The 24,569-nt window shown below is 50.3% G+C and overlaps 1 protein-coding gene across 1 annotated transcript in view; it reads left to right on the top strand.

Moving 5' to 3' along the window:
- Positions 1-23,916, top strand: part of LOC144154798 (uncharacterized) — an 82,204-nt gene extending 58,288 nt beyond the window's left edge. The window contains exons 12-19 of the mRNA XM_077685900.1: positions 660-773; positions 1,105-1,170; positions 4,190-4,329; positions 5,107-5,218; positions 6,786-6,920; positions 11,282-11,383; positions 15,654-15,701; positions 23,571-23,916. Coding sequence (XP_077542026.1) covers positions 660-773; positions 1,105-1,170; positions 4,190-4,329; positions 5,107-5,218; positions 6,786-6,920; positions 11,282-11,383; positions 15,654-15,701; positions 23,571-23,801 — 948 coding nt within the window. The 3' untranslated portion in view covers positions 23,802-23,916. The remainder of the gene's footprint in view (positions 1-659; positions 774-1,104; positions 1,171-4,189; positions 4,330-5,106; positions 5,219-6,785; positions 6,921-11,281; positions 11,384-15,653; positions 15,702-23,570) is intronic.
- The last annotated feature ends 653 nt before the right edge of the window (positions 23,917-24,569 follow it).

Genomic DNA, 24,569 nt, shown 5'->3' with positions numbered 1-24,569 from the left:
GAAAAGAGGGGGTCAGAAGATCCGAAGATCCAGCTCGCCTTACTCGAACTGTCTGCTCCCGCAAAAGGAGGCGCTGGAGGAATTTTGAAAATTAGCCCCACCTGAGGGCACACACGGCACAAACCACTGCAGCATCACGATGCCCAGTGAGGCTATGCGGCCCCTGCACAGGGATCTACTTTGCATCCACAGAGCAGAAAGGAACAGCCACACAGCTGCCCTGCAGCCCTTACCACCGACTACTCGTAATGTGTTTGGGAATAAAGTCCTATTATTCCAGCAACCTCCTCCCGCAAGAATTACGAAAATACGGTCAGTATCACCAAAGCTACGCACGATGACAAATTGCGCATAATCGTCCCCTCAACTCAACCGTGGACAATGCAACGAAAGCTGCGCGCTCTCTCCCAGAGAGGAGGGCCGCTTGTGGCGTTCTCTTCGGCGGCCTTTAATAGATCACAGGCCGGGGAGTTTTCTCCGTTTCTCCGCAGTGTGGAGGGCTCTATTTCCATTCTCGTGCAACAAAGGAACAGGCATGGCTGCCTGCTCGCAAGCGCGCGCTCTGGCTGGAGGGGCGTTTTTGAAGCAGTAAACATTTGCTGCCGAGTGGTCTGGTTGGAAGGGAACGGAAGAGGGGAACCCCTGTTCCCTCCGTGCAGGCGGCCGCCTCCTCGGAGCCGGTGCTGGACCGGCGCCTGTCGGAGCAGCAGCTGGCTGAGGTGCAGCTGGCCGAGGCCCGGCTGGACCAGCTGAAGCGGTGCCTCGACCACCAGGTGGGGACCGCTCTCGCTTGCTTTTCTGCTGGCCGCCTGGGGGGGGGGGGAGCAGGTCACGTGCCAGGCCCTGCCCCTGCGAGGAGGCTAACTTCTTCGCTGGTCGATTTTATTCACCTGATGGAGGCGGGGAACCTCCTAACGTCTGGGAAACGAGACCTGTTCAGCAGTGTGCGAGGTTGGCTTCGCAGTAAAGAGGGGCACTGAAATGTGAGGGAGGGCCATTGTTTCTGCCTGAAACTCCCACGGTCCTTGCTCGCGCCACAGCAGGTGCAGGCCATGGGAGTGTTCCCTCGAGCTGGGCAGTGTTGACCATGTGTGTGTTTGGCAGGCGGCCGAGAAGAGCAGAGCGGAGGCAGCTGCTGCAGGAGGAGCCCCCCCTCAGGGATCACACCAGGTGGGCATGCCGGGTGCTCGGCGGGGAAGCCGTCAAGCCACCACTGCTGGGCTGTCAACAGTGGACGCTTGGGAGTGCATGGGCAGCATGCAAGCTTGGCACGCTCGGCTAACACTGACCAAAGGGCGGCATGCTGCATGGTGCGGCAGGCCATATTTCAACTAACGGCCCCGCAAACAAGTGTTAACACCTTTTTGGGGGGTTGCATGGAAGAGGTGCAACAGGGAACCGTGGTTGTTCCCACTTGCAGTGCCTTTTGGGGTGAAGAATTACTCCTTTGGTGCATTGCAACTGCTTGGTTGTTCAGGGTTCGCAGAGGTCTTTGAAAACCTTGAAAACCCTTGAATTTAGAAGTGTCAATTTCAAGGCCTGGAAAGTCCTGGAATTTTTTAGCGGTCCTTGAAAACCCTTGATTTTTCCGGAGAGAATCAATGGCCCTGTCTTTTCACAAGAATTTAAAGTGTTTGTCATGGGTTTTAGGTGTTAACAAATGTAAAGAAACATTGTAACAATCAAGTTTCAGTGTATTGCGTGAAATTACAAGTTTGGTTGATTTTCATTATTACAAGGCAACATTGGGAGCAGGCACTTGTCAATCCAATCCATATCACGATACAGTCCAGTAAAAGCCAGCTTCTGTTCTCTATCTTGCATCTAGTCTGTGGACGGCCTTTCATTGCATGTTTGCTGTGCCTCATACGCTCCATCTGCGTTTGCTTTTACATGCAAATGGTGGACGTGTACATAGTTCATCCTGCCTTGAAGCAACACTTGCTCGATTTAATTGCAGCTGATACTCTTGCTGACAAAGCAGGAGATACAGGCAACATTAACCAAGTTTTGAAATCAAACAGCCTCAGCAAAACACCAAGAAAAAAGAAAAACTTGTAAATACCAGCCATGAAATCAGAAAAATAAAGCTGGGGGAGTATTTACAAACCCATTAGCACCTATCTAGATGTGCACTAATGTGCTTGGGTATTGTGCAATAAAAAACTTTTGCATTGTGTTGGAAAAGTTATAAATAATCCCAGATAAAACATTAGATGGGGACCTTGAAAATGTGTTTTCTGGTCCTTGAAAGTCCTTGAAAATCCTTGAATTTTTGCTTTTGAAGCCTGTACGAACCCTGTTCTTACCCTAATGGCACTGCCACTTGTGCCACTGTTCAATAAGAGAATCAGTTTCTTGATGCACCACTTGGAACTAATTTTACAGCTCATTAAACCTTGGTGGCACCAGTGGCAAGGGACCGTTTTGGATGCCCATTTCAAACACCAAAGTTTAACGAGCTGTAAAATTAGTTCCAAGTGGTGCGTCAAGAGACCGATTCTTTTATTTCATTGGAAAATATAAAAATTGCAGTTTTATCGCTAACACTGTGTTGCCTATTGTTTCTCCAAAAATTGCTTGTTATCTCTCGTTATCTTGGTAACTAATTGACTGACTCAAGAAATAATGCCAGATTTGAAGTCAGTGGGAAAAAAGCAGCAAGACTGACAAAGTTTCACAGAGTTTACTTGAAAATTAAAAGAACCACGTCCCCCCTTAATTTAACATTGCCAATTAGCTTTTTTAAATGGCCTAGCCACGAGAAATGTGGACCGATAATAAGCCATGTACCTTCACCTGGAACCAGTTGTGGGCTGTGTGAATGTCTTTGCTAATTCTGATATGCATGACCGCTTTCAACACGAGTGGGACCTTGCTGAACCGGGAATCGCCAATGAGCAGCACCCAGCTTTCATGCTAACCTGGCACTCGTATCATGGCATCGTGTTAACTGGTTCTTTTTATTTTAAAGCCATAATTTGTGTTAGGCCGAATGCATTTGTATGCTGCCTCGTCCTGCACAGATGTGTTCTTTGGGGACTCCCACTGCAGTTGTAGTCGCCACTTTTCAGGTTATTCAACTGTTTCTGTCGAGGCTGCATCATATTTGGCTTCATCATATCTGTCTTCATCATTGCACAAAGGAAACGGGGGAATGAAAAGTGCTTGATATGGTACAACACGTTTTAGTGCCGGAAGCATTGCTGCACTCATTGCGGGGAATTTGTGGCCTGTGCCTCTGTGTCCTCCTGGTGGTGGGTTTAGTGCAGCTTTGTGCCTGTTCTGTGCCTTTGTGCAGTTGTGTGCCTTTGTGCCCAGTGAAGCCCTAAACGTGACGTAACCATCTGAGGGTTACTAGCGCATCCACTTGCATAATGGATATGGCACCTTTTTACCCCCCAGAATGGTGGGGTGTTTGGTAGTGAGCACTGTTGCATTTTCTTTCTTTACTGTGCCAGTTTCAGGCTTGCATCCCCTTGGAGATGAGTGGAGCCACTTTTCTGGTTTGTTCTGTGGACTCCCCATCGTTGTGAAGTGCAGAGGTGCAATTCCTCGGCCACCGCATGGTGCCAAATTTGTTCAAAAACACTGCCCACTTCGATTGTGCATTGAGATACTTTTGTTTGGTGCTCTTTGCCCCAGCTGGCCTTGCGCCAAAAAAACTCCAACCATCATCATCATCATCGATTGTGCATTGGCAGAAGCCACTCGAAAGCAGAAACAGAGGGGTTCAGTGGCGGCAGCTGCTGCCAGTGTTCGGCACTGTCGAACAGCTGCCACCGCAGGAGGGCTAGCGGCAAGTGGGCTGTGCTGGAGCAAGAATAGATAGGAGGCGAAACGGCCCATTGCGGCAAGCGCGGGCAAGTGACCTCATAATGTCGCAATGAAGACCAAGGCGGACTGCCAAGCTCCATAGCTTCAATGGCAGAGGAGAGGGTAGCGGCACCTGATGGATGAAATGATAGCGGCCGCAATTCATTCCCTGACTGTGCAGTGCAATGCCGATCGCAGTGGCCCTCCAGTTTCTTCGCACGCAGCAGATGCCGCTAGCTTAACCCCTGACGAGCACTTGTGGCGTTATCTGGCTGCGCTAGGAAGCTTCGTTTCCCCTCCTACCTTATTCCTGCTCCGTGGTTCCAGCCAGTGATGCACTGGTGCTACAACCCGGCACACGTGCACCGTGCAGGTGCAGCGCCTGCAGGCACAGCTGGAGGCGGAGCGGCTGCGGTCGGAGCGGCTGTCGGAGCGGGAGCGGGCACTGGAGGCGCAGCTGCGCGAGGCGCTCTCCCGGGCACACGCCCTGGCCACCGAGGGCCAACGGCTGCGGTCAGTGTGCGCTGCACCAGCAGGCTGTGGCTGTGCTGCGTTTTCACACGCGGCACTAGGAAGCGTCGCCACCCCATTGGCACTAAGCGTCCCGTTGAAGCAAGTGCACCAGTTCTTCGCGTTTGTTCTTTCAAGAAACGCATGCAATACCTGGCCAACTGGCGGTGGTGGTATCAGGTGGTGCACCTTGCAGCCGGCATTTGGCTGTTACGCTAAGAGCACAAAGGAGGCAGGTGCAGCCCTCAAAGTTACACCGAGTCTGTTGTTCTTGGGCAGATTTGTTCAGTGTATGCAGCGCTCCCCATATATCGGACATGTTGAAATGCACTCCCTCCTTTGCCCCCTTCCCCTGCTTTGGAGAGGCCGCTGCCCTCACTAGCCCGCCACCTGTCAACGCAGAGTTGGAGCAGTCGGCTACTTTCGAGGCAGGTATTGTCAAACGAGTGGTGCAATTCATCGTGGCACAGCACAGGTGCAGCGGCTTTCACTCCCCACATGCCGTGCAGGTGTGCTTGTTACTTTTCGCCCTTCTTGCCAAGGCAGGGCCAGAATAATTCTCAGAGTTTAGTGGCTGGTGCATAGCTTCCCCCAATGCAATGCCTGCTCGGCTAGCCGGCCGGAATGGGTGATCGTCTGTGTGGACGACACGGCTCGGCCTCTTTAGGCACTCTTCCCACGTGGTAGCGATTTGGCCCAGTTGGTGCACCTGGTGCGGCAGGACACGCGCAGGCGGTGTCCTGTGACCCTGCCAGTTGCAGCAGCTGGCTTTGCCTGCAGGGCTGAGCGGGAGGCCCTGCAGCAGGAGAAGGACACCCTGGAGACCAAGTTCTCGGCCGTGGCCGTGCAGCTGGCCGAGTCGGAAGCCGCCAAGCAGCACCTGCACCAGCGGGTGAGGCTACTCCTCCTCTGGGGCTGGACAGGGCGCCAAGGGCTCCTCTGAGCACCCGAACGTCTCTTAATCGGCAGGGAAAAAAGATAGTCGTTGGGGCCTGCCACGAGGGCGTTACCCAGCACTAGTTGCACAGCCAGAGGTCTGGCTGTGCAACTAGTAAGCCCCGGCCTACTGAACACAGTGTCCTCACGAGAGACCAACACCTTTCAGCTGGGGAGAAGGTTGCCACGTCTTCACCCCATAAAATGATTGGCAGGCAGGGACACACTGGTGCTTCTTGTTTTTATCTAGGTGGTTAGTACCAGGAGCCTGTTGCCATTACTGGACATAGTGACGTACTGTAGAATCTCGATAGACGGTGTCATGTTCGAACCTCTCAGTCACTCACACACATCCAACCCACACAGATTCCACCGAACGACCCTTTATTAAGCCCGCCGCTCCCGGGCTCTCCCCACACTCTACTCTTCTCTTCCCTCAGTTCAGATGATGATGATGGCGCAGTCGCGTAACGCCCTCTCTCGGTGTCTACTGACACCACCCTCACAGGTCTCCCCCCCCCCCCCCCCTGAAACGTGAAGCCACCACTAAACATTTTCAGGAGCGGCAGCGGCGGCAGGATAGTTGGTGCCCGCCAGCACGTCGGCCCTCAAGGTGATGTCACGGCGGCGCGGGAAAGTGCGCTCGCTTGAAGGTCGCGCTTGCGGGAGGAGGAAAGGGGATACAAAGGATCCCCACAGTGTGTGGGACTCGAGCAGCATGAGTGCGCCAGGCGGGAAGTGAAAAACGCTGAACGTGATAAAAGCCGCCACATCGAGCCGTCCCTCGCATCAAAAAGATGCATCAACGTCCAATTACGAACTTCTTTGCATCTAAGCCTGTTTGACATATGAGTTATGTGTTTTGAACTGCCGTAAAGTAGGTGCGCAAATGTCCCTTGTTATCTTCGGAATGCAGTTACTTTGTTGTGCAGCGCCATGTGGCGCGATGCAGTTTTGCCCGCTATTTGTTTTGGGTGAGTACAGTCCCCATTATGTGCATAAATGCCTGCTACGGCTATAACGAAATATATTGGTTATGATGAGTAAATTGCGGCGCCCCTTCAGTGTTGTTATAATGAGGTTTAACTGTAATCCTTCTGCAACGTTTACAAATCACTTCAGTGTCCCTTTACCTGTTGGGGTGTGAGTGGCATTGTAGGTGCAAACCCCAATTGGTTGTGTACACGCGAGGGTGCCCCTCATTTTAGCCCCGCGTTTGTGTACAGTTTGGGTCTGCCCTGGCTTCAGTACGACCCTTGGGGTGCTGTCTTCTTGGCCCTCCCTGCAGAGTGCGCTTTTGTGGATCAACCTACAGCTGTCCACCAATGCACTGGGATGCTCGTCAGTGTGCGAGAGCAGCATCGTCGATGCGCGCACTGGGCCCTCGGTGTCTCAGCTCTTTCCGTGGTGCTTTCGGGAGGGTAGTGCCGTGCAGGAGGTCCTTGCAGGCCCGAAACTGCTGTCCCCGGTACCCTGCCGGGTGGGGGAGTTTGGAAGCGCCTCATGCCTCCCCTTTGGTGCAGCGGAGTGGAGCGGCCAGCAGGGACGACAGCCTGCGGCGGCAGAACGAGTGGCTGGAGAAGGAGCTGGGCCGCGTGCGGCACCAGCTGTCGCGCACCGTCGACGTCATGTTTGCCCAGCCACGCACCAGCACCCCCGTGAGTGCCACAGGGCGCGTGGCCTACACAAGTGGCATCCCACAAATAGGACTGTACCTTCGCTTCACATGATGTGCTGGGAACGTTTGCATTACAAAACCGCAAATTATTTGCCTAATTAGCTTCATAAAATGGGTGAGGAAATCCGGAGGTTTGCACTTTAAGTTATCTTCAAGTGGACTTTTGAAGCCTTCGTGGGGAGCTGCTGCACTGGTGCATCTAGTGGCTCCAGTAGCACTCCTTCTGGAAGCAGGCCAGCCAGTGTGTAGAGCGCTGTTGCAGTTGCTGGTGCACGGGCTTTTAGGTGCTCATCTATATAATGCACCAAATCACACTGAGTGCCCGCAAAGTATTGTTGCTCTTTGGCCTGCATGCCGTGACTTTACAGGGAGTTAGAAAAAATAAGGGCCGGGGTGGGAGTCACACGCGACAGTCTGAGTGGTTAAAAGAGCGCATCATTTGTTGTGGTACCCCCAGTGTGGCTTGGCAAAGCATTCCAAATGGCAGGTTAGGGTAGCAAACTTGGGTCATACTGTCTGGAAATGGTAATAGGGCCTGACACGCAAGCTGAACCCATACCCATGCTGCAAACCTCGGGCAGGGCTGTATAGAAACAAGCAGTCGCTTAAAAGGAGGGCCACGAACACAGAGTACCAGTTGGGCTCATTCAAAGGCTCCTCTGTCCCGACAGCAGCGGTGCCGATCTCACTGCAGACCAGTAATGGAGACGGTATTGGGAAGTACAGGTGAAGCAGGGGGCAACACCGTGGCCACGTTCTGGCCAGGGTATTTCTACGACATCACGGAATCTTGTTCCTGCTCTGACCTAAGCCGATGCCATGAAATGATTGTGATGGGGCTTAACTGCAATTAACATACTGATGTCTTCATTGCTGGCCTCAACTGCATCACTGCTGCTCGTATCGCATCACTGCGGCAGAAAATTTGAAAGCATGTCTTGCACTGTTTTTAAAGTGCCTTTCATTGCTGGGGCTGAGCTGAGTGATTTACCGACAGCTCACTCTTTCAAATCGAACGCTTTACTTTCATGGCCTCTTCTTCACGATGGGTAGGGAGAAAGAACGCAGAAACAAGCACTCGTCTTGTCCATTCCTCATCTGCTGTTGGCACAAGGAAGCGCTTGCCTTGCCTGTTCTTCGAGGGGCCAGGAAGACAAAACACAAGTTTGGTTCATTCGAAAGGTTGGTCTCGTTAGAGCCAGGCTGACACCACTTTTCACGTAAACTTCGCTCAAATAAGCTATATACAGTTAAACCTCGTTATAGCGAGACGGGCTATAACGAAATAATGGATATAGCGAGCAAATCGTAATTCCCCTTGAAAGTCCCCATAGAAACCAATGTATTTAAAACCTCGTTTTAACGAGGTAAAATTTCCCCGTTACGGGATATAACGAACAAATTTCGTTAAGAAATCAAATTTTGAGCTAATTTTACAACAGTGCGCAACGCGGATTTGAGACAGTGCGTGACGCGGCAACTGTATTAGCAGTTCAAAACTCCCGCCACGCGCGCGAAGCTGGCTGGCGCGCCATGCGGACGCTGCGCCCGCGAAGCCCCCACCCTCCTCTCGCTGCGCACGGCATGCAGACAATGGGGCCCTTCGATTAACAGTGTTGGACTCACCGCGGGCTCCCCGAGAAGCAGTTCAACGTTCGATTTTCTCACGTATCCCTATGGCTTCGGGGAATCCGCGGACTATCCGCGGTGAGCCCGAGAAGAACCCCAATGCACACGGCGCGCGCAGTTGCGTCGCCTTCCTCTCTCCCCCCCCTCCTCTTTTCGCATCGCCGGCGTCGCTGCGTAGTTGTGTGTGCGTGGGTTTTGGCATATCTTTTATCGTACTGCCGGCGTGATTACAACACCGCGAGTGCGACAGGCGGGAAGCGAAAGCGAAAGACTATCACGCTTGAACAGAAAACGGCTATGATAAAAGCCGTCGCATAGGGCGCGAAGGAAGGTGCACCCCGTCAAGGTGGCAAAGAGACTTTGACTTGTGGACGAGTACGCTGTCCACCATCGTGAGCAACCGAGTCCATCGTCAGCGCTGTTGCACATGGCTTGAAAAGAAGCGCTAAGGACGGCGTCGGAGGCTGATGCGGTGGACGTGCTGCGTCGCTACTTCGGCACGCACGAGGGCGGCGAAGATGGCGTGAACGTAGCGACCGCAGCTGAGGGAGCAATCGCTCGCATCAGGAAGGTGCATCAATGTCCATTTACGGACTTCTTCGTAGCCAAGTCTGTTCGAAATACGAGTTTTGAACTGCAATAAAGTAGGTTCGTGACTTTTCCTTTTTACCTCCGGAATGTGTTTATTTTACTGACTATCGCCGTGCAGCAAGATGCTATTTCGCCTGCTTTTTGTTTTAGGTAACTACAATGCATAATATTTGCAGTAAATGTCGGCTACGGCTATAACGAAATATTGGCTATAACGAGCAAATCGCGGCGCCCCTTCAATTTCGTTATAACGAGGTTTAACTGTAGTTAGGCCATGCGGCCCACTAGCTCATTTTTCGCAACAGAACCCATGATGTTATGCCAGCCTACTCTGCGATTGGCAGAGGCTGGCAAAACCAAACACAAATCAGGCAGAGCGTATAAGCTTGCTGAACGAGCTTTTTTGCGCTTACATTTAGGGCACATTCTTTTTATAGCAGTACGAATGGGGGGATAAACAGGGGAAGTTACAAAAGCACACGCAAACATAGAAGTATCGATGCGTACTGTTGTTGGTACAGTGTGCACTATGCTTGTTTTAGCTGCACAGCAGTCCATCGCTATCGAGTTGTCTTACACGCACCGGCCGATTGGCATAAGCGACGTTGTCTTACGTGACCCTGTTTGTCGAGGATACCCCATGTTTCACAAAACGATTACTTTCTACTGTAACAAACACAAGCCAGGTGCAAATATGCTCAGAAAACAAAGCAACGGCAGACATTGGTCCGTGCATGAGTATGTTATCACCATCAGGGAAGACTGACGGCAAGCAGCGTTGCAGCCGAATCACGCAGTGCAAGTTCGTTTGTGTACGCGCGCTTATGACTGCATTGCTGGCGTCCAGAAAACGAATGATTTGGTGGGAGAACCAAAATTTTAACCTAAATTGATTAATTTCTCAGTGGATACGGCGTCATTTGCTCTCGGGCAAGCACTAGGAGCTCTGTAGAAGACGAAATCTTTAGAATAAAACAAACTTGTGTTTGGTCCTCGTGGCCCCTTCAAGCAGCAGGGCTAGTGGGTGCAAGCGAGGCCAACAGTTACAGACTGTGCTGGGATGCCCTGGGCAGCTTCGAGGGATCCTGGTGGCCAGCGTGGTTGAAGGCCCCTTTTCCAGAGCACGGAAAATGAGGCAGTCTCACTACGTTGGAGCTGCCCGTGGTTCAGTTAGTCAATGACATTTGTCCACTTCCGGCTCGGTGTGGCGTAGGGGAGTGACATGCAGTCTCTATGAACCATTGCTGGCCGCACTGTGCGGGCATCTCAGTAGTGTATCTGAAACGAGAGGAATAAACAATCACTCGAGGTGAACACCCAGCACCCTTGAAATGCCAAAGGAACTGTCACAGCCAACCATTCCTATGACTGACTGCTGCGATTATTTAACGCAAAAAAGATGGGAGCGAAGAAGGAGGTAATTTTCAGAGCTTGTATCAGTTTTTGACGAGCATGGGCATGCCCAGGATGCAGCCATGGTGGCTGAGGACCACTGGCTCGACTGCTGCTGCTGATTGCAGGACACGGCTTCCATCCCGGCTGCTGCACGTGGCTGCTTTTGTGGTGCAGGCACAAAGTCAACACGACGCCCGTGTGTGTCGAGTCTTCAGGTGGTCTGAATAAGTCTAGAGCGTGGAAAATGTCGCACCTGGCAAGATATATTTTGAGCTTGCTTAGTGAGCAACTGAACATTTTCTTGCCAACCAGTCACGCTGAAATTAAATTGCACGGATAGCTATGTGTGTATAAGCAGTGCATTGCGGGGCACAGACATTGTCCGGTTAGCTGTAGTTAGTGCTTGGCCTTGCACGGTTAATTTAAGCAACCACCAAAAATGGAGTGGCTGCCCAGAGAGGGGACCCAGGGCTGAAGTGCGTGGAGGGGGCCATCGACCTGCAGTGGACGGTGTACGACAGCAGGTCACGCTCAGGAGCACTGCAGCCACCTGGTGTGAGCTGGGCATGGAACTTTGATGGCGCAAGATTGGCTGGGCCACTTGCGGCAGGCCTCGCACGGCTCTTGGGTATGCCAGATCGCTGGGCCCTGTTTCACGTGTGTCTGTGCGACAGCTTTTGCGATGCCCGTGAGTGTGTGGCAATTAGTGGTGCGACCTTCCTGCAGAAGCCCCGGGAGGCCCCCGAGGGCGACAGCCTGGCCACCGGCCCCCCTCCTCCGCCGTCCATGCAGCAGCAGCTCGAGGCTCGCCTGCACACCAGCCTCAAGGTGGGCCTCGCTCATCACCCGCCCACGGGCAGCAGCACTGGCTAGCTGGCTCACATTGGGAACCGTTCTGAACAGAGGGCGTTCCTCGTTGCCCCACATACCCGGTGGCACGTGGAAACTCCTTCGCTCAGGGCTTCCCATGTCTCAGCCGTGCGCGCTTCACTTGTGTGCTGGTCCTGCCTGTCTTTAGCCTGGCACTATACTCGGTTGCAACTCCAGAACGGCACCACCTCATGTAGTGTATCACTGTGCCAAAGCGCCGGACCCGTGGTGTCAGTGCGCGCGCGTTTTGAAAGGGGTTTGCTATGAATGCGTGATATCGTCTGCCTTGTCTCATGCAGTTTGTTTGTCGTCACTGGAGTCGTTTATAAGCATATTAAGTCCAAAAAAATCATGGGAACAGCTCACGTTATGTTCAAAATATTCCCAGTAACGCCCTACTTGTGCCGCGCGGAGAAACATCCGGCTACGGTGATAAGGCACAGCGGCAACTTCCGGTGCCGTTCTAAAGTTGTCACCAAGTACATATAGCACTGCTTGCCAAGAGAAAATCCTGTGAGCGCAACACGTGCCAGAGGCCGCGGAGCTGTGCAGCAGCAGCAGTGGGCAGCAAAGAAGCGGGAGTCATGGCACTCACCTTTGGCAGCGGTGTGCACACTGGCCTGGGCCCACTCACATTCGAAGCCTAGATTGCACAGTACGTGCACATGTGGGTCCCTACTCTATGTCATACAATGCTCAAATAGTTTTGGTGGGCTTTAACGTAATGGCGAGTGTTGTTTAAACGTACAGTAACGGCTGATTGAAATTTTATTTCACTGGAAAGATCGCACATTTCATAGCTCTCTCAGCTTCTGTCCACGGCAAACGATGCTTTGTTTGTTTAAAGACAAGCTGGAATTCCTCTTTCTTGTTTCCTTTCCGTTTTTATGTCACACAAAAGAGCACGTCACACGTCGTAAAGCCTGCAAAGGCATTCAAGCAACAGAAGCAACACAATGCCTGCGCAATTTTTCTGCTAGGCGGCTAATGGCTGGAAACGTCATGTAGATGATTGTAATAGTGGTCTCATTCCCCAGTGTGCGACAGTGACAAACATTCGGCCAAAATTAGGGGTGTGCGATTATCGAGATTTTCAAATGCGAATCGAATACGAATAAGGCAAAAAAGTGTCTTTGAATATCGAATCAAATGTGTGTGTAGTTGTAGTGATTAAAGGATGCAAATGTGAAGTAACTAGGGATGGGCGAATATTCGGTATTGTCGAATATTCGATCGAATAGCTCTCTATTCGTTATTCGCTTCGATCCGAATGCAGGTATTCGATATTTTCGAATTATTCGATGCTCCCGAATTGGCAGCTAAAAGCCAAGCCTTTCGGTCAAGCTTTCCGAGAGTTACCCCAGGCTTGGCTCAAGACCCACCAACACGGACATTTCTGTTATCAGTGCCGGCACTGCCGAGTTGCTGCCTTGCCTAGAGGTTCGACGAAGCCCTCGGCCGCCAGCACACTTTAGGATAAAAAAAAAGGCGGCACTGAAACGACACCGCTCTGAACATAGCGGCACCAAGCCAGCAGACTTGTACAGGCCGCCATTTTGAATAGGCATGCCGCCATTTTGAATAGGCTCGCTCAGTGTGGCAGTACGCCGCACTAAGCGAGCCTATTCAAAATGGCGGCCAGCCAGGCTACGGCCGAGAATACTAGTGGCTACAATACTTCTTTTTTTAGCGGAGCTTCTAGGCGGCGCTTAACTCTGCGAGTTTCTAGGTGGTGCTTAAACTTGTGAATGAGCAGCCGGCGGAAACTGCTGCACCTAGAGCATGTGGCGCAACAGGCATTTCTTCATGAAAACTTGTGAATACAGCAAAGGAAAGCTGTGTGTAAGATTTTGCAATAAATGTTCAACTGGTAATAGTTTTACACAATGCTGTGCCTACGTGAGTTCTAATTATTAGAAAAAATTGTGTACATTAGTCAGGTCACAAGTTGCTCATTTGTCTTTGTGATTTGCAATGTGTACTATTCGAACTATTCGATTCGAAATTATTCGACCAAATCACTATTCGCTTCGAATTCGCTTCGAACCTCAAAATCTATATTCGCCCATCCCTAGAAGTAACAATAGCTTTTGCTGGCCGCTTCACACAAACTGTGGCGTTTCACGACGTGCACTGCAGAATTAACCAGGCGGGACGGGGGCAATGCGCTCGCAACAAATTATTGCGCAAGAGGATCCCGATTTGGCTGCTGTGCACTTCCTGCGTGCCCTGACAACACTTTTGCGAAAAGAAAACGATAAAAATAGAAAAGTGCAGAAGTTTTCTTCCGAAGGCAAGCAGTTTACGGATTCAAGAACTTCATTTATCAGCGCACTAGGACGGTTTCCGCCACCCTCAAATCGCAGCATGCTGCGCGTTGGGAGCGGGCTGCTTCCGAACTTCAGAGGCCAAAACTCGGAAAAACAAACCGGAAGTGTACAGTGACAGGCTGTGAGAAAGTGGCACTCCCTTCACTTGTAGAAAGGGGCACACTGCAAGATGCTACGTCAGCTGCTGTGATCTCTTTCGATGGGGAAAAGCAGGGACTCTTGGTGCTGGCAACAGTTTCTTCTTTATTCACTCAAGCATTCGCAGGGCCCCATGGAGCCCGCCTCCTCCCCTAACAACGGCAGCGGGCGACTTTGGCAGCTTGCACATTGCACACCTGCACCCACTGAAAGTGCATCTTTTTTGTTGGTGCCCGTGTGCGTGCATGTGCATTCATGTACACACGCACCCAGTGTGTGATATACCGTACACAGGGGTGGAGCAGCTGCGCCATTTGCGCCATTGAGCGCCAAACTCGTTCACCTGCGCCATTCTGCGCCGAACCGCTCTTGTTGCGCCAAACTCATTCATCAGTGCCGTCGTACGACGCAGCACCTGAATTGAGCCACGACTGCCATGATGCCCAGCGCCCGAAAACTTGGCTGAAACATCGTGTTTTCAGTTTCATCAAGACGTTTATGGTTTTGGTTTCATCAAGGCTATGAGTTGCTATGGAACTTTGCTTTGGCTCAGCCGTAATGCCGCAGGGACTACGCATTAGCTGCTTAAATTTCCGTGTGTTGCATTTGCACGGTTCTGTTTGCTGGTATCGGCCGCTGCGCCATAACCAATGGAAAATGACCAAAAGTAAAATGGTTTTGTGTCTCATCACAAACAGATAGAATAATGTCCGCATTAAAGGCTGTAGTTTATTGGCGATCCCAGCTGGCTTTGCTGCCCACAACTTTCCATTGCTGCATGTTTGCTGCAACGAAATTCTGGTCGAGGCACGTTTTATTTTGCCTCTCAGACCCTACATTGAAAAAAATTCAGTACTTGCATTGACTCTTGAAAGGCTAAAATGAAAGAAAAGCGGTGAAATCTATGGTTAACAAATATTAAAAGCAAAGAAAGAAGCTGCTCAAAAACCGTTAGCAGTCATGGATGGTTTAATAGTGCGGCCACCATTTTGACGTCTCCATCGTTGCCTACGCCAGCGGCCTCCATGCTTAGGCTGTCGAAGCCTACTTCAAGCTCTTTTTCTACGTGTCATTGCTCACGGTGCTGCTGCTCTAGGTTGTGCTCGCTGATAACCACATTGATATTTTGTTCGTGCATCGTTAGGTAAGTCTTGTAAGCAGCATGAGCACTCCAAGGGAAAGAAAAGTGTTCCGAACAAGAGCCTGAGGGATTTGGGATTTCGTTCCCGCCAAGGACCTTTTGTTAATAAGCTAAGTGAAGCACGTATAGATGCTCTTGACAGCTTTGTGTGCAGCAAGTGAAGCTGACCGACTATGGCTTCTTTTCTGTGACGTACAACCTCGCGTAGTACGACCTTGCTTGCATGTGAATAAAACGTTTTGAGCTCTATTTCGTCTTTTTCTCTCACAACTTGCTTATAACAACTGTCGAATTTTCTTGCCACTTGGACATTGTTGTAAGTGGACTAGACTGTATTTTGAGAGAGAAGGGGCATTTCAGTGTGGTTGATTTCTATTTGTGTGAGTGCAGGCGGGGTGGTATGGGTATGCGTCTGGTGCTCTAATGCTTCTCTGCGTTGTGGCTGCTGCCACTGCTCGTTTCTGGGGGCAGCGCCTTCGCATTGCTCCCCACGAGTGCGGTGTCGCTCTGGCACCTGGTGGCAGCCATGCGCACAGACAGTGTCCATGTGTGGTGGCGGCTTGGCGGTGCCCGCGTGTAGCCCTGCTGCTAACCTTGTCTTCTCCCCGGACGAACGCAGGTGGAGCTCGGCCACAGCCACCAGGAGGGGGAGCACTCGTTCCAGCAGGTGAGCGCTTTCGGTCCCTGGTGGACACACGGGGTCTCTAGTGGACACAGGGTACAGGCAGGGTCACAACCTTTGGGCTCCAACCTAGCAGCTGAGCTTATTCAGTGAAGCCTGTGTTCAGCATGGGTTGCAGGCAGTGCACGCACACGTTCGACTGTTCCGTGTCCGTGCTACGAGGTATTCTCAGTCATTCCAGTGCTGATGGTGCATGCTCTTTGCTGGTTTCTCTGGCATCAGCTGTGCACGTTCGACAGCAAGGCTGTTCGAAGACAGCCTTAATTCTCACTCGGCCGCGGGGCCGTTTTGGGCGCTTTTCAAAGCATGCTGTGCCAGCCTCAGCGTGGCTGGCTCAGCTGTCACCGACATCTGTGGAGGGGACAACTGCCACGGCGGAGTCACCAAGACCATCTTTAGGACTGCGCGACGTGTGATTCATGCTCTGAATCCGATCACTCTATCATTAACCCTTTCACTGTCACCGACGTACCGGTATGTTTTCGTGTTCCCCCCCTCCCCCCCCTCGTGTCACTGATGTACCAGTGTGTTCTCTATTGTGCATTCAAAAATGCGCGCTGAAGCCTGCCTGGACTAGTCGCGCCATCTGTCGAATTTTTCTGGAAGCTCATATTTTTGCCGTATATGTATTAAAGAGTACGGAGTGACCACGCCCACCCTTGGTTGCTGGGGGCATGGTTGCTCTGCGCGCTCTACTCTCTTGGGCTGAGTGACTGTGCAGCATGCATGTGATTACTGTAGTTGTTCTGCCACGTGCCACAGGTTTGTAGGTTTTTTTTATTCTGTTCAAGCGTCTGCTACGGCGCACCAAGTTAGGCGCAAGCACCGTTGCCTCTCCAATCGACAAAATATGGCTCGGTTGTGGCTTTATCTCACTTTCCACACCCTCGCTTGCCGCTGTAGGCAGGAAACGTGGCTGTTGTATCCACTTTCCATCTCTGTCTGCCTTCTTGATTTCATAAAGTGCCATCTCTGTGCGTTGTGTGGGCAACTGAAAGTTCTCCTTGCGCAATGATACTTTCGGATGGCTGGCCACGCGGGCCCTCAGACTGCGTACTGGAGTGATGGCTGTTCCAATTCCTTGGATTCTGATTCTGAGAGCATCTCATCCGAGGGAGGGCTGAGTTCCGCTGCGTCAGATTGTGATGATCTTCCCAGAAGCGTGCGTGGCAAACCAAAAATATGCGGTAGGAAGGCGATTTCTCATCCACAGCTTCCTTTCAATGCGTCACGTTCTGAATGCAAACATAATCAAATCAATCACTATGCTTGTTCCCTGATATGCATTGTCTGATGCAATGCAATGCATTGCATTAGTTGCATTGTTCTCAGACTCCAGACAAAAAGTGTCCAGTAACATTTTTCTGCACCAATGCGAATAATGCAACGCATTAGTTTTTATTTTTTCTTTGGGGGGAGGGGGGGGAGGGGGGGTAACATTCTTCCACCGCCATATTGAATTTTGGGGCAGTTCTGAACAGGGGCCCCGTCCCCAAAATTCCCTGAACTATCCCCACGTCAAGGGAGGGGTAGGGCTTGGTCGGTATTTTGCTGTAGATGCTGTGTGTTTGCTTTGTCTATGATGGCTCAGTGAAAAACTGTGAGTTGTTTCTTTATCTCTTTTGCATGTGTGTTGTACTTCGTGCAACTTTTCAATCTGTTTTGTGATTCTAGGCCTGTCATTCAGTTGTGTTCATTATTTGTTGTTGTTGTTTTTATTGTCGAGTTCAGTAGTAGCCGAAACAGCGCTTCTTGGCCTTTTGGTTCAGATGAAAGTGTAAACGAATGGATGAATGGAAACGAACAGGGTTCCAACTAAACGTGGCCGTTGCTTTTCTTTCATTGTAGTAAATGTTAACTCAGCAGCTTATATGCACGGTCGATTGGACAGCAGGCCAGCCCCCCGGGGTGCTCAACAAAGCGCGATACGTTCTATCAGAAGCCAGCAGCCAGGGAGTTTGGGGAAGCACGGCTGACTCGACCCAGGCTGAGGGAACTGCTTGAATACCACATTTGGGTGTCGCTACACAGCACTGCTGCTGCTTCACTTACTCCTGTCTTGTCCTGATGCAAGTCTGCCAGTTCCAGTTGCTATGAGGGAAGGAGTTGCGCTTAGTTTGCTACTGTTCAACAATTGCGGCAACTCTGGCCGCTAAGAATGGACTTTCATTTGAGAGAGAGTTGCTGGCCTGTCCGCAGTGGGGGCACGTCTTCCATAATTGCACAGCACTCCCCTTATACCAACCATACACTCCTATATACAAACCACACCGTATAGAAACTCAGCAAGAGAGGTCCTTCCATCTGAAGCAAGCTTCCTAGTCTTCCTGGATGTCTGTCACACCTCCGAGGTCCAACCCCAGGTGTCATGAGGCACTACACAAGTCCGATACTGCAGAAGGAAACACTTCCTCGAATCACCGCATCTTCAGCTGCACTTGCAAGTAGAAAGCTGCGGTCCTGTGGGGTGCGTTCCCATTCGACGTCACAGCTAAAGAAGTTGCCTTGTTCTGACGGAGGCTGCAAGCAATACTGACATCATGGTTCTGAAGCTTTATCCCTACATTACACTTTATTTGTATCAGATTTAGAAATTTCTTCTCCTTGTGCACAAATCAGCCATGCCAGGCTTCGTAAGATACAAAATCAGTGAAATGCACGGGTGGCTCCCACTTCCTTGCACCTGTCGTCCTCGCAACAGCATCGCTTTCAAACTGGCACTGATCCACTGGCCACATTCCCAGGCAGCCTTCGCATGTGTGGTGCACTTCCCTGAGGCGTCGTGAAGGCACTTGCCAAGCGCTGGGCACTTGCTTGGTACCCGGTACTCCTCACCAGGGGCAGAAAAACCGACAAAGCACTGATGAATTCTCTGTCTTGTGTGCAGCTCCATCTGATTTTCCCAAATTGCTGAAGAGTACCCCGCACGAATTTTCTCAAGCTTGCACCATCAGCTTTTGTGTAGGGATGGGCGAATATTCGGTATTGTCGAATATTCGATCGAATAGCTCTCTATTCGTTATTCGCTTCGATCCGAATGCAGGTATTCGATATTTCCGAATTATTCGATGCTCCCGAATAGGCAGCTAAAAGCCAAGCTTTTCGGTCAAGCTTTCCGAGAGTTACCCCAGGCTTGGCTTAAGACCCACCAACGCGGACATTTCTATTATCAGTGCCGGCACTGCCGAGTTGCTGCCTTGCCTAGAGGTTCGACGAAGCTCTCGGCCGCCAGCACACTCTAGGTCAAAAAAAAAGGCGGCACTGAAACGACACCGCTCCGAACATAGCGGCACCAAGCCAGCAGATTTGTACAGGCCGCCATTTTGAATAGGCATGCCGCCATTTTGAATAGGCTCGCTCAGTGCGGCAGTACGCCACACTAAGTGAGCCTATTCAAAATGGCGGCCAGCCACTTGCGCTTTGCTTGGCTACGGCCGAGGATACTAGTGGCTACAATACTTCTTTTTTTAGCGGAGCTCCTAGGCGGCGCTTAACTCTGCGAGTTTCTAGGCGGCGCTTAAACTTGTGAATGAGCAGCCGGCGGAAACTGCTGCACCTAGAGCATGTGGCGCAACAGGCATTTCTTCATGAAAACTTGTGAATACAGCAAAGGAAAGCTGTGTGTAAGATTTTGCAATAAATGTTCAACTGGTAATAGTTTTACACAATGCTGTGCCTACGCGAGTTCTAATTATTAGAAAAAATTGTGTACATTAGTCAGGTCACAAGTTGCTCATTTGTCTTTGTGGTTTGCAATGTGTACTATTCGAACTATTCGATTCGAAATTATTCGACCAAAACACTATTCGCTTCGAATTCGCTTCGAACCTCAAAATCTATATTCGCCCATCCCTACTTTTGTGCTTTGTGAGCAGACGATTTTGGCAAAGACATTCCGTCTGACATGTCCCTTTGATGCGATCACTCTAAGCACTTGGTGCCGTTTTTCTGCAAAGTAGAGGCGCGCGATTATCGAATTTAGGACTGCAAGCCACATGCTATTTTCAAGTAAGAATATCCTTTAGAGGTGTGCAAATATGCCTATTTTTGGTTTCGAAGTCAATGCAATTTAGCGAATACATTGATTTTGTTCAGATAGTTGTGAATTGAAACGAACATTTTTGAATCAAAGTGAATATTTTGTGATTTCCAGGAGGAAAACTGAAGTTTGCCATTTCTGCAGCATTCTTCAGTAACTCTACCATGTAGGAAAATAAAAGGCTCGTTGAGAAGGGTTTGCCGAATCTTTTTATGGCATCAGACAAAGTACGGAAGGTTTCCTGCAGCTTTTATTTTTATTTATGATATTATATATTTATGTATGGGGTCAACTTTCATCATGCGTGGTGGCCTCAACCACGAACGTTCAGTATTGGTGGGAGGATGTATACTATGTCCTAACCAGCTGGGGCTAACACATTCCTCATTCAAAAAAAAAAAATAATAATAATAATAGACAGCACTTTCTGGTATGCTCATGTTCTAAAAAACGAAACCTGGTGCACAGGCATGAAAAACTGAGCTCATTTTTAAACCCCCCTCTGCGTGCCTCTGTGGTGTGGTGCTAACCATCCCCGCTTTGCGCTTTCTTGTGGGGCCGGCTTGCCATAGAAAAGGGGAAGTTTTGTGGGAACACTAGCACTCGCTCACGCACTGCCTGGAGGCAATTTCAAGGTGAGGGCTGAACATGTGCCATGGACAGGTTGTTGGTACTGGTTTTGAGGACAGGATTAGCAGCCATTCTTCAAGAAGGGAATGAGTTCGCAGGGATTGTTCAAGAACAGTAGACGAAAAAGGGCATCCACTGGCACGGTGTTTCAGAAATATCGTTTGTATTCTGGCAGTGTGTGCTGTTTTACAGGGACAAAAGACACGTTTGGGTGATTCGAAAGATTGCCACATTAGAACAACACTGACGCCATTTTTAAAGTAAACTTCGCTGAAATACATGATATATGGCTGAACCTTGTTATAAGAGGCATGGATGGAAGAGACAATAAGAGACGCTGTTCACCCACCTGGTTGGCTGCCCTATCTTTCCCACTTATAACAGACAGTGGATGCACAAGATAGTTGGTTGTAACGGGCAAGTTTGGTCAACAGTCTCGCTTGTAACAGACACTTCAACTTTGCATGTGGTGTCACCAGTCACTAACTGCTGTTGCATCTGCTGTGGAAACAAAGGGGACAACAGATTGGCGCAGTCACTGTTTATTATAACTTCGCCAGCACACAGTGGTTCATTCAGCTATGAAACAACAACGAGAAGCCCTGGCAATGGAAGTGCAGTGTACAGAAGTGGTCAAAGCTCGTTGCCAAGCATGCGGGATTCTGTGCGAGCCAAGAATGCCACGAGTGCACGGTGGGCGCTCCCGATCACGTAGCTCCCAATCAAGGGGCATCGCAGATGCTGAGTCCTGCAAGTGTGATGAATAGGCTTGTGAACTTGATATCTACGATGCTTCCTCCTCTGCAGACAGTGAAAGAAGAGAAAGCTGTCATAAAAAACAGTGCAAATGCAGCCATAAAGCAAATAAATATTCAGGACTATTTCATGAATTCTGGGGGCAAAACATGAATTAAAACGAATCTTTTGCAACAGGCTGTTGCGTTCTTTTGTGCTCATTTTAGTCATGCAGTGCCCGCATTGAACTAGGGGTTGACTAGTAAGTGAAAACATGGTTCCCTGCTTATAAGGGGCCTCTCATATAGGGGCCTCTCATATAGTTCTCCCTGGTAGGCGGTTCTTACAATGTTGTTCAACTGTAATGAGGAAATCAGAGAATAGACATGCGACTCTACTTTCCCAAGCTGAACTTATGACACGATTGGCTGAGGCCAACAAAATGCAACACAATTTAGACAGTGGTTAGAACAGGCTATTCGTCCTTCCAGGTAGCGCATACTATTCAAGTTCATAACAATGCAAGTTACGCACCAACATGTAAATGTTGTTAGTGGAGCACTTTGCCGGGGGACACAGCCGTTGGGCGTGTTGGGCTTCTCTGGCACGACACCTGCAAACTGGCATAAGCCACCCCGTTTGTCGAGTCATATGCAATGTTTCACAAAACGATTACAGTCAAATCTCGCAATAACAAATTCCCATGAGTGGACAATTCCCGCGGCGACGAAATATTTTCAGATCCCCAATAAACGTCCGTAGAAGCACATATAGTTCATATTTTGTGGCAACGAAATGTTTTTGAAAAGTGATCCCGTATTAACAAAATTCACTGCAAGTCCGGTCAGTATTTTATCTGCCCATTTGAAGCTAACAGTGTCCAAAATGTGCTCAAGGGCATTTTTTTTTGTCGGGACTCAAAGTGTGTGAACTGCCACACCGTGCTTGCATGGCCGCCACCATATTTGTCCGCAAAAAAGACCGTGCAGCAGGCAGCCGTGGAGGCAGCCTTGCAGCGACACCCCCAGGAGCTTTGGCTTGGGCTATGCTAGCCGGCTACTGCTGAACAGCACGCGTGCGTTCGTTGTGTGCGTGGTGATTGGCACATTTGCTCTCGTAATGTGCCTGCCTCTTCCAGCCCAAAAGCGGAAGTTGTTATCACTACAAGATAGGGCAGCCATCATTGCCCAAGCCAGTGGCCCAAGTGGAAGAAGGGAGTTTGGGACCACCTGCAGTTCGCCCCACCATTTTGAAGAGCAAGGACGCCACTCTTTAGTGGCGCATGTGTGCAAAACAAAAAACAATGACGGCTGTGCCTTTCCAGACGTCAACAAAGCGGTGCTCACTTGGTTTTGCATTGGAACAACGAGATGCCACGCTGTGGCACAGTTTTCCGACAGAGGAAGATGCTTGGTGCCAAGCACCAAGGAGAAAAGTGTGCCGAGAAGTGAACCCGCGGGATGTTTTGGATGCGCTTGACACGATTAGGTCGTTCTTAGGCACACACGCGGCATGATGAGCAGCAGTGAACCATTGCTTGTAGTTTGAGAGCTTAGCTGTGAAGTTGCATAACCGACCCGCAGAAATAAATTTTTGGTTTGCGGGTAATTTTTCTGTCATTTGTTTCATCTCGTGGCAATGAAATTCCTGCAAAAGTGAGTTTTTCCCTGGCGGTTTTGTTATTGCGGGGTTTGTCTGTATAATCAACCATAACAGAAATGGGCTGGGTAGAAATTTGGTCACAAGGAAAGCAAGTGCAGACAGCGGTCCTGAGCGGTATCGCTGTGCTATCCAGAAAGGCGTACAGTAACCGAGGTAACAAAGGATAGCGGCAGCCTCAGTCAACATACCAGCTTTCATTTTAGGTGTACCGGCCATTACTGATGTCACAATACATACGAAGAAGCGGGAGAATTGAAATCTTGGCTTATATTGTTTAATTTCTCAGTGAATACAGCATCGTTTGGTGCCAGACAAGTGCTAAGGGCACTGTAAAACGCCAAATCTTTTGAATAACAGAAACCTGTATTTTGTCTTCATAACCCTTTCAACGATACGTGACAGAAATACAGGTGTCTGCAGCCAGTAAAAATAAAGTTTTAACTGCAGTATTTGATTAGAAACCATTCTAGCATAATAACTAAGCTGTGTTTTTTCTCCTTTAAAGTAAGAGAGATGTCCATGTACAAAGTAGCACCGATGGGCGATTTGAAACATATGTATCGCAATTAATGGATGGATTCAAAAGATGTCGTTTGGATATAGTATGAGAGAAACATAAAGGCACCAACTTAAGATGTTTGCACAGATGTCCAAAAACAGATATTTGAAAGAAAAAAAATTGCATTGCATGCATGATGCGGCATTGTGACTAGAAAATGGTGGCTGGGGCTCTTGAGAAGTCGGTCTGGGAGAAGTGCAGATGTTAGGGCATGCACGTACACGTGCAGGTTGTTCAGAATGCACGATCGGTGGCGAGCGGCTGCCCGGGTGAGGATTTGCCCGCACTGCGGTCGAGTGGGTGGTGGCGTGGGGTCGGCGGCCGGGCAGTGCTGGGCCTGTGCACGCTGGAGACGGCGCTGCTGCTGCTCCTGCTGGCGGCAGCGCTGGCCCAGGCACTGGTGGGGCCCGCTCCCGAGGCGCCCCTGCCCTACGGCGAGGCCTGCGGCTGCTGCGGCTGACCAGGGAGCCAGAGGAGGCACCGCGGACGCGTCGAGCCAGAGTGCCGGTGTGGGGACTGCCACCAGGGTGGGGCTGCTATCAGCTGCTGCCATGGCGGGGGACAGCCCTGGGACTCCTGGGGGAACGAGCCCTGTGCGGTTTCCCTTTGTGCATTAGATCCCGCTGTAGAAACTCCATGTGGTGCAAAGCGTACCCTTTAAAACAGTTTTCGTGGGGGAGAGAATGTACTGCTCTAGTCGTGCTGCGTTGCCACAGCTTTGCTTTGTCAAGCGCATCATTGCCACCAAGTGTTTGCATGCATACCCTAGTCAGCACATGTGGCAACAGCTGGTGGTGGTAGACTGCGCTAGTTACACTGTCGGCACTGGATTCGTGTGACCCTTGGTGCCCTTTTGCACTGTGGGGGCAGCGGCCTTTGTGTTAATTGACGCAATGATGGTGTTCGACTGCGCTGTCATTAGTGACGATGTGTTTGCCATCTTTTGCACTGTATGAAAAGGGAGCACCGTACCAACTGTGTTCTTTCAGCTGAACATCTTTACAGCCATGGTTCTTTGTTGCATTCTAGGAGGCAGTGCTGTCACTGGTATCCCATGGACGTGTGTGACTGATTGTTTTTGAGCCATTTCCTATTGCAATTTTGTTAGTGCAAACTCTGTCCTCTCTTTCAATGATGACACTTTACCCCTGGTCTCCCCCTTCCTCATGTACAAAGTGGTCCAGAAAATTTCTAGTTTGAACTGAGCATCTACTGAACAAAACTGTAC

The sequence above is a fragment of the Haemaphysalis longicornis genome, unplaced genomic scaffold, assembly GCF_048455015.1.
Source record: "Haemaphysalis longicornis isolate Haplotype H1 unplaced genomic scaffold, Haemaphysalis longicornis Haplotype H1 scaffold_93, whole genome shotgun sequence".
Classification (NCBI taxonomy): domain Eukaryota; kingdom Metazoa; phylum Arthropoda; class Arachnida; order Ixodida; family Ixodidae; genus Haemaphysalis; species Haemaphysalis longicornis.
This window is presented reverse-complemented; position numbering and strand designations above follow the sequence as displayed.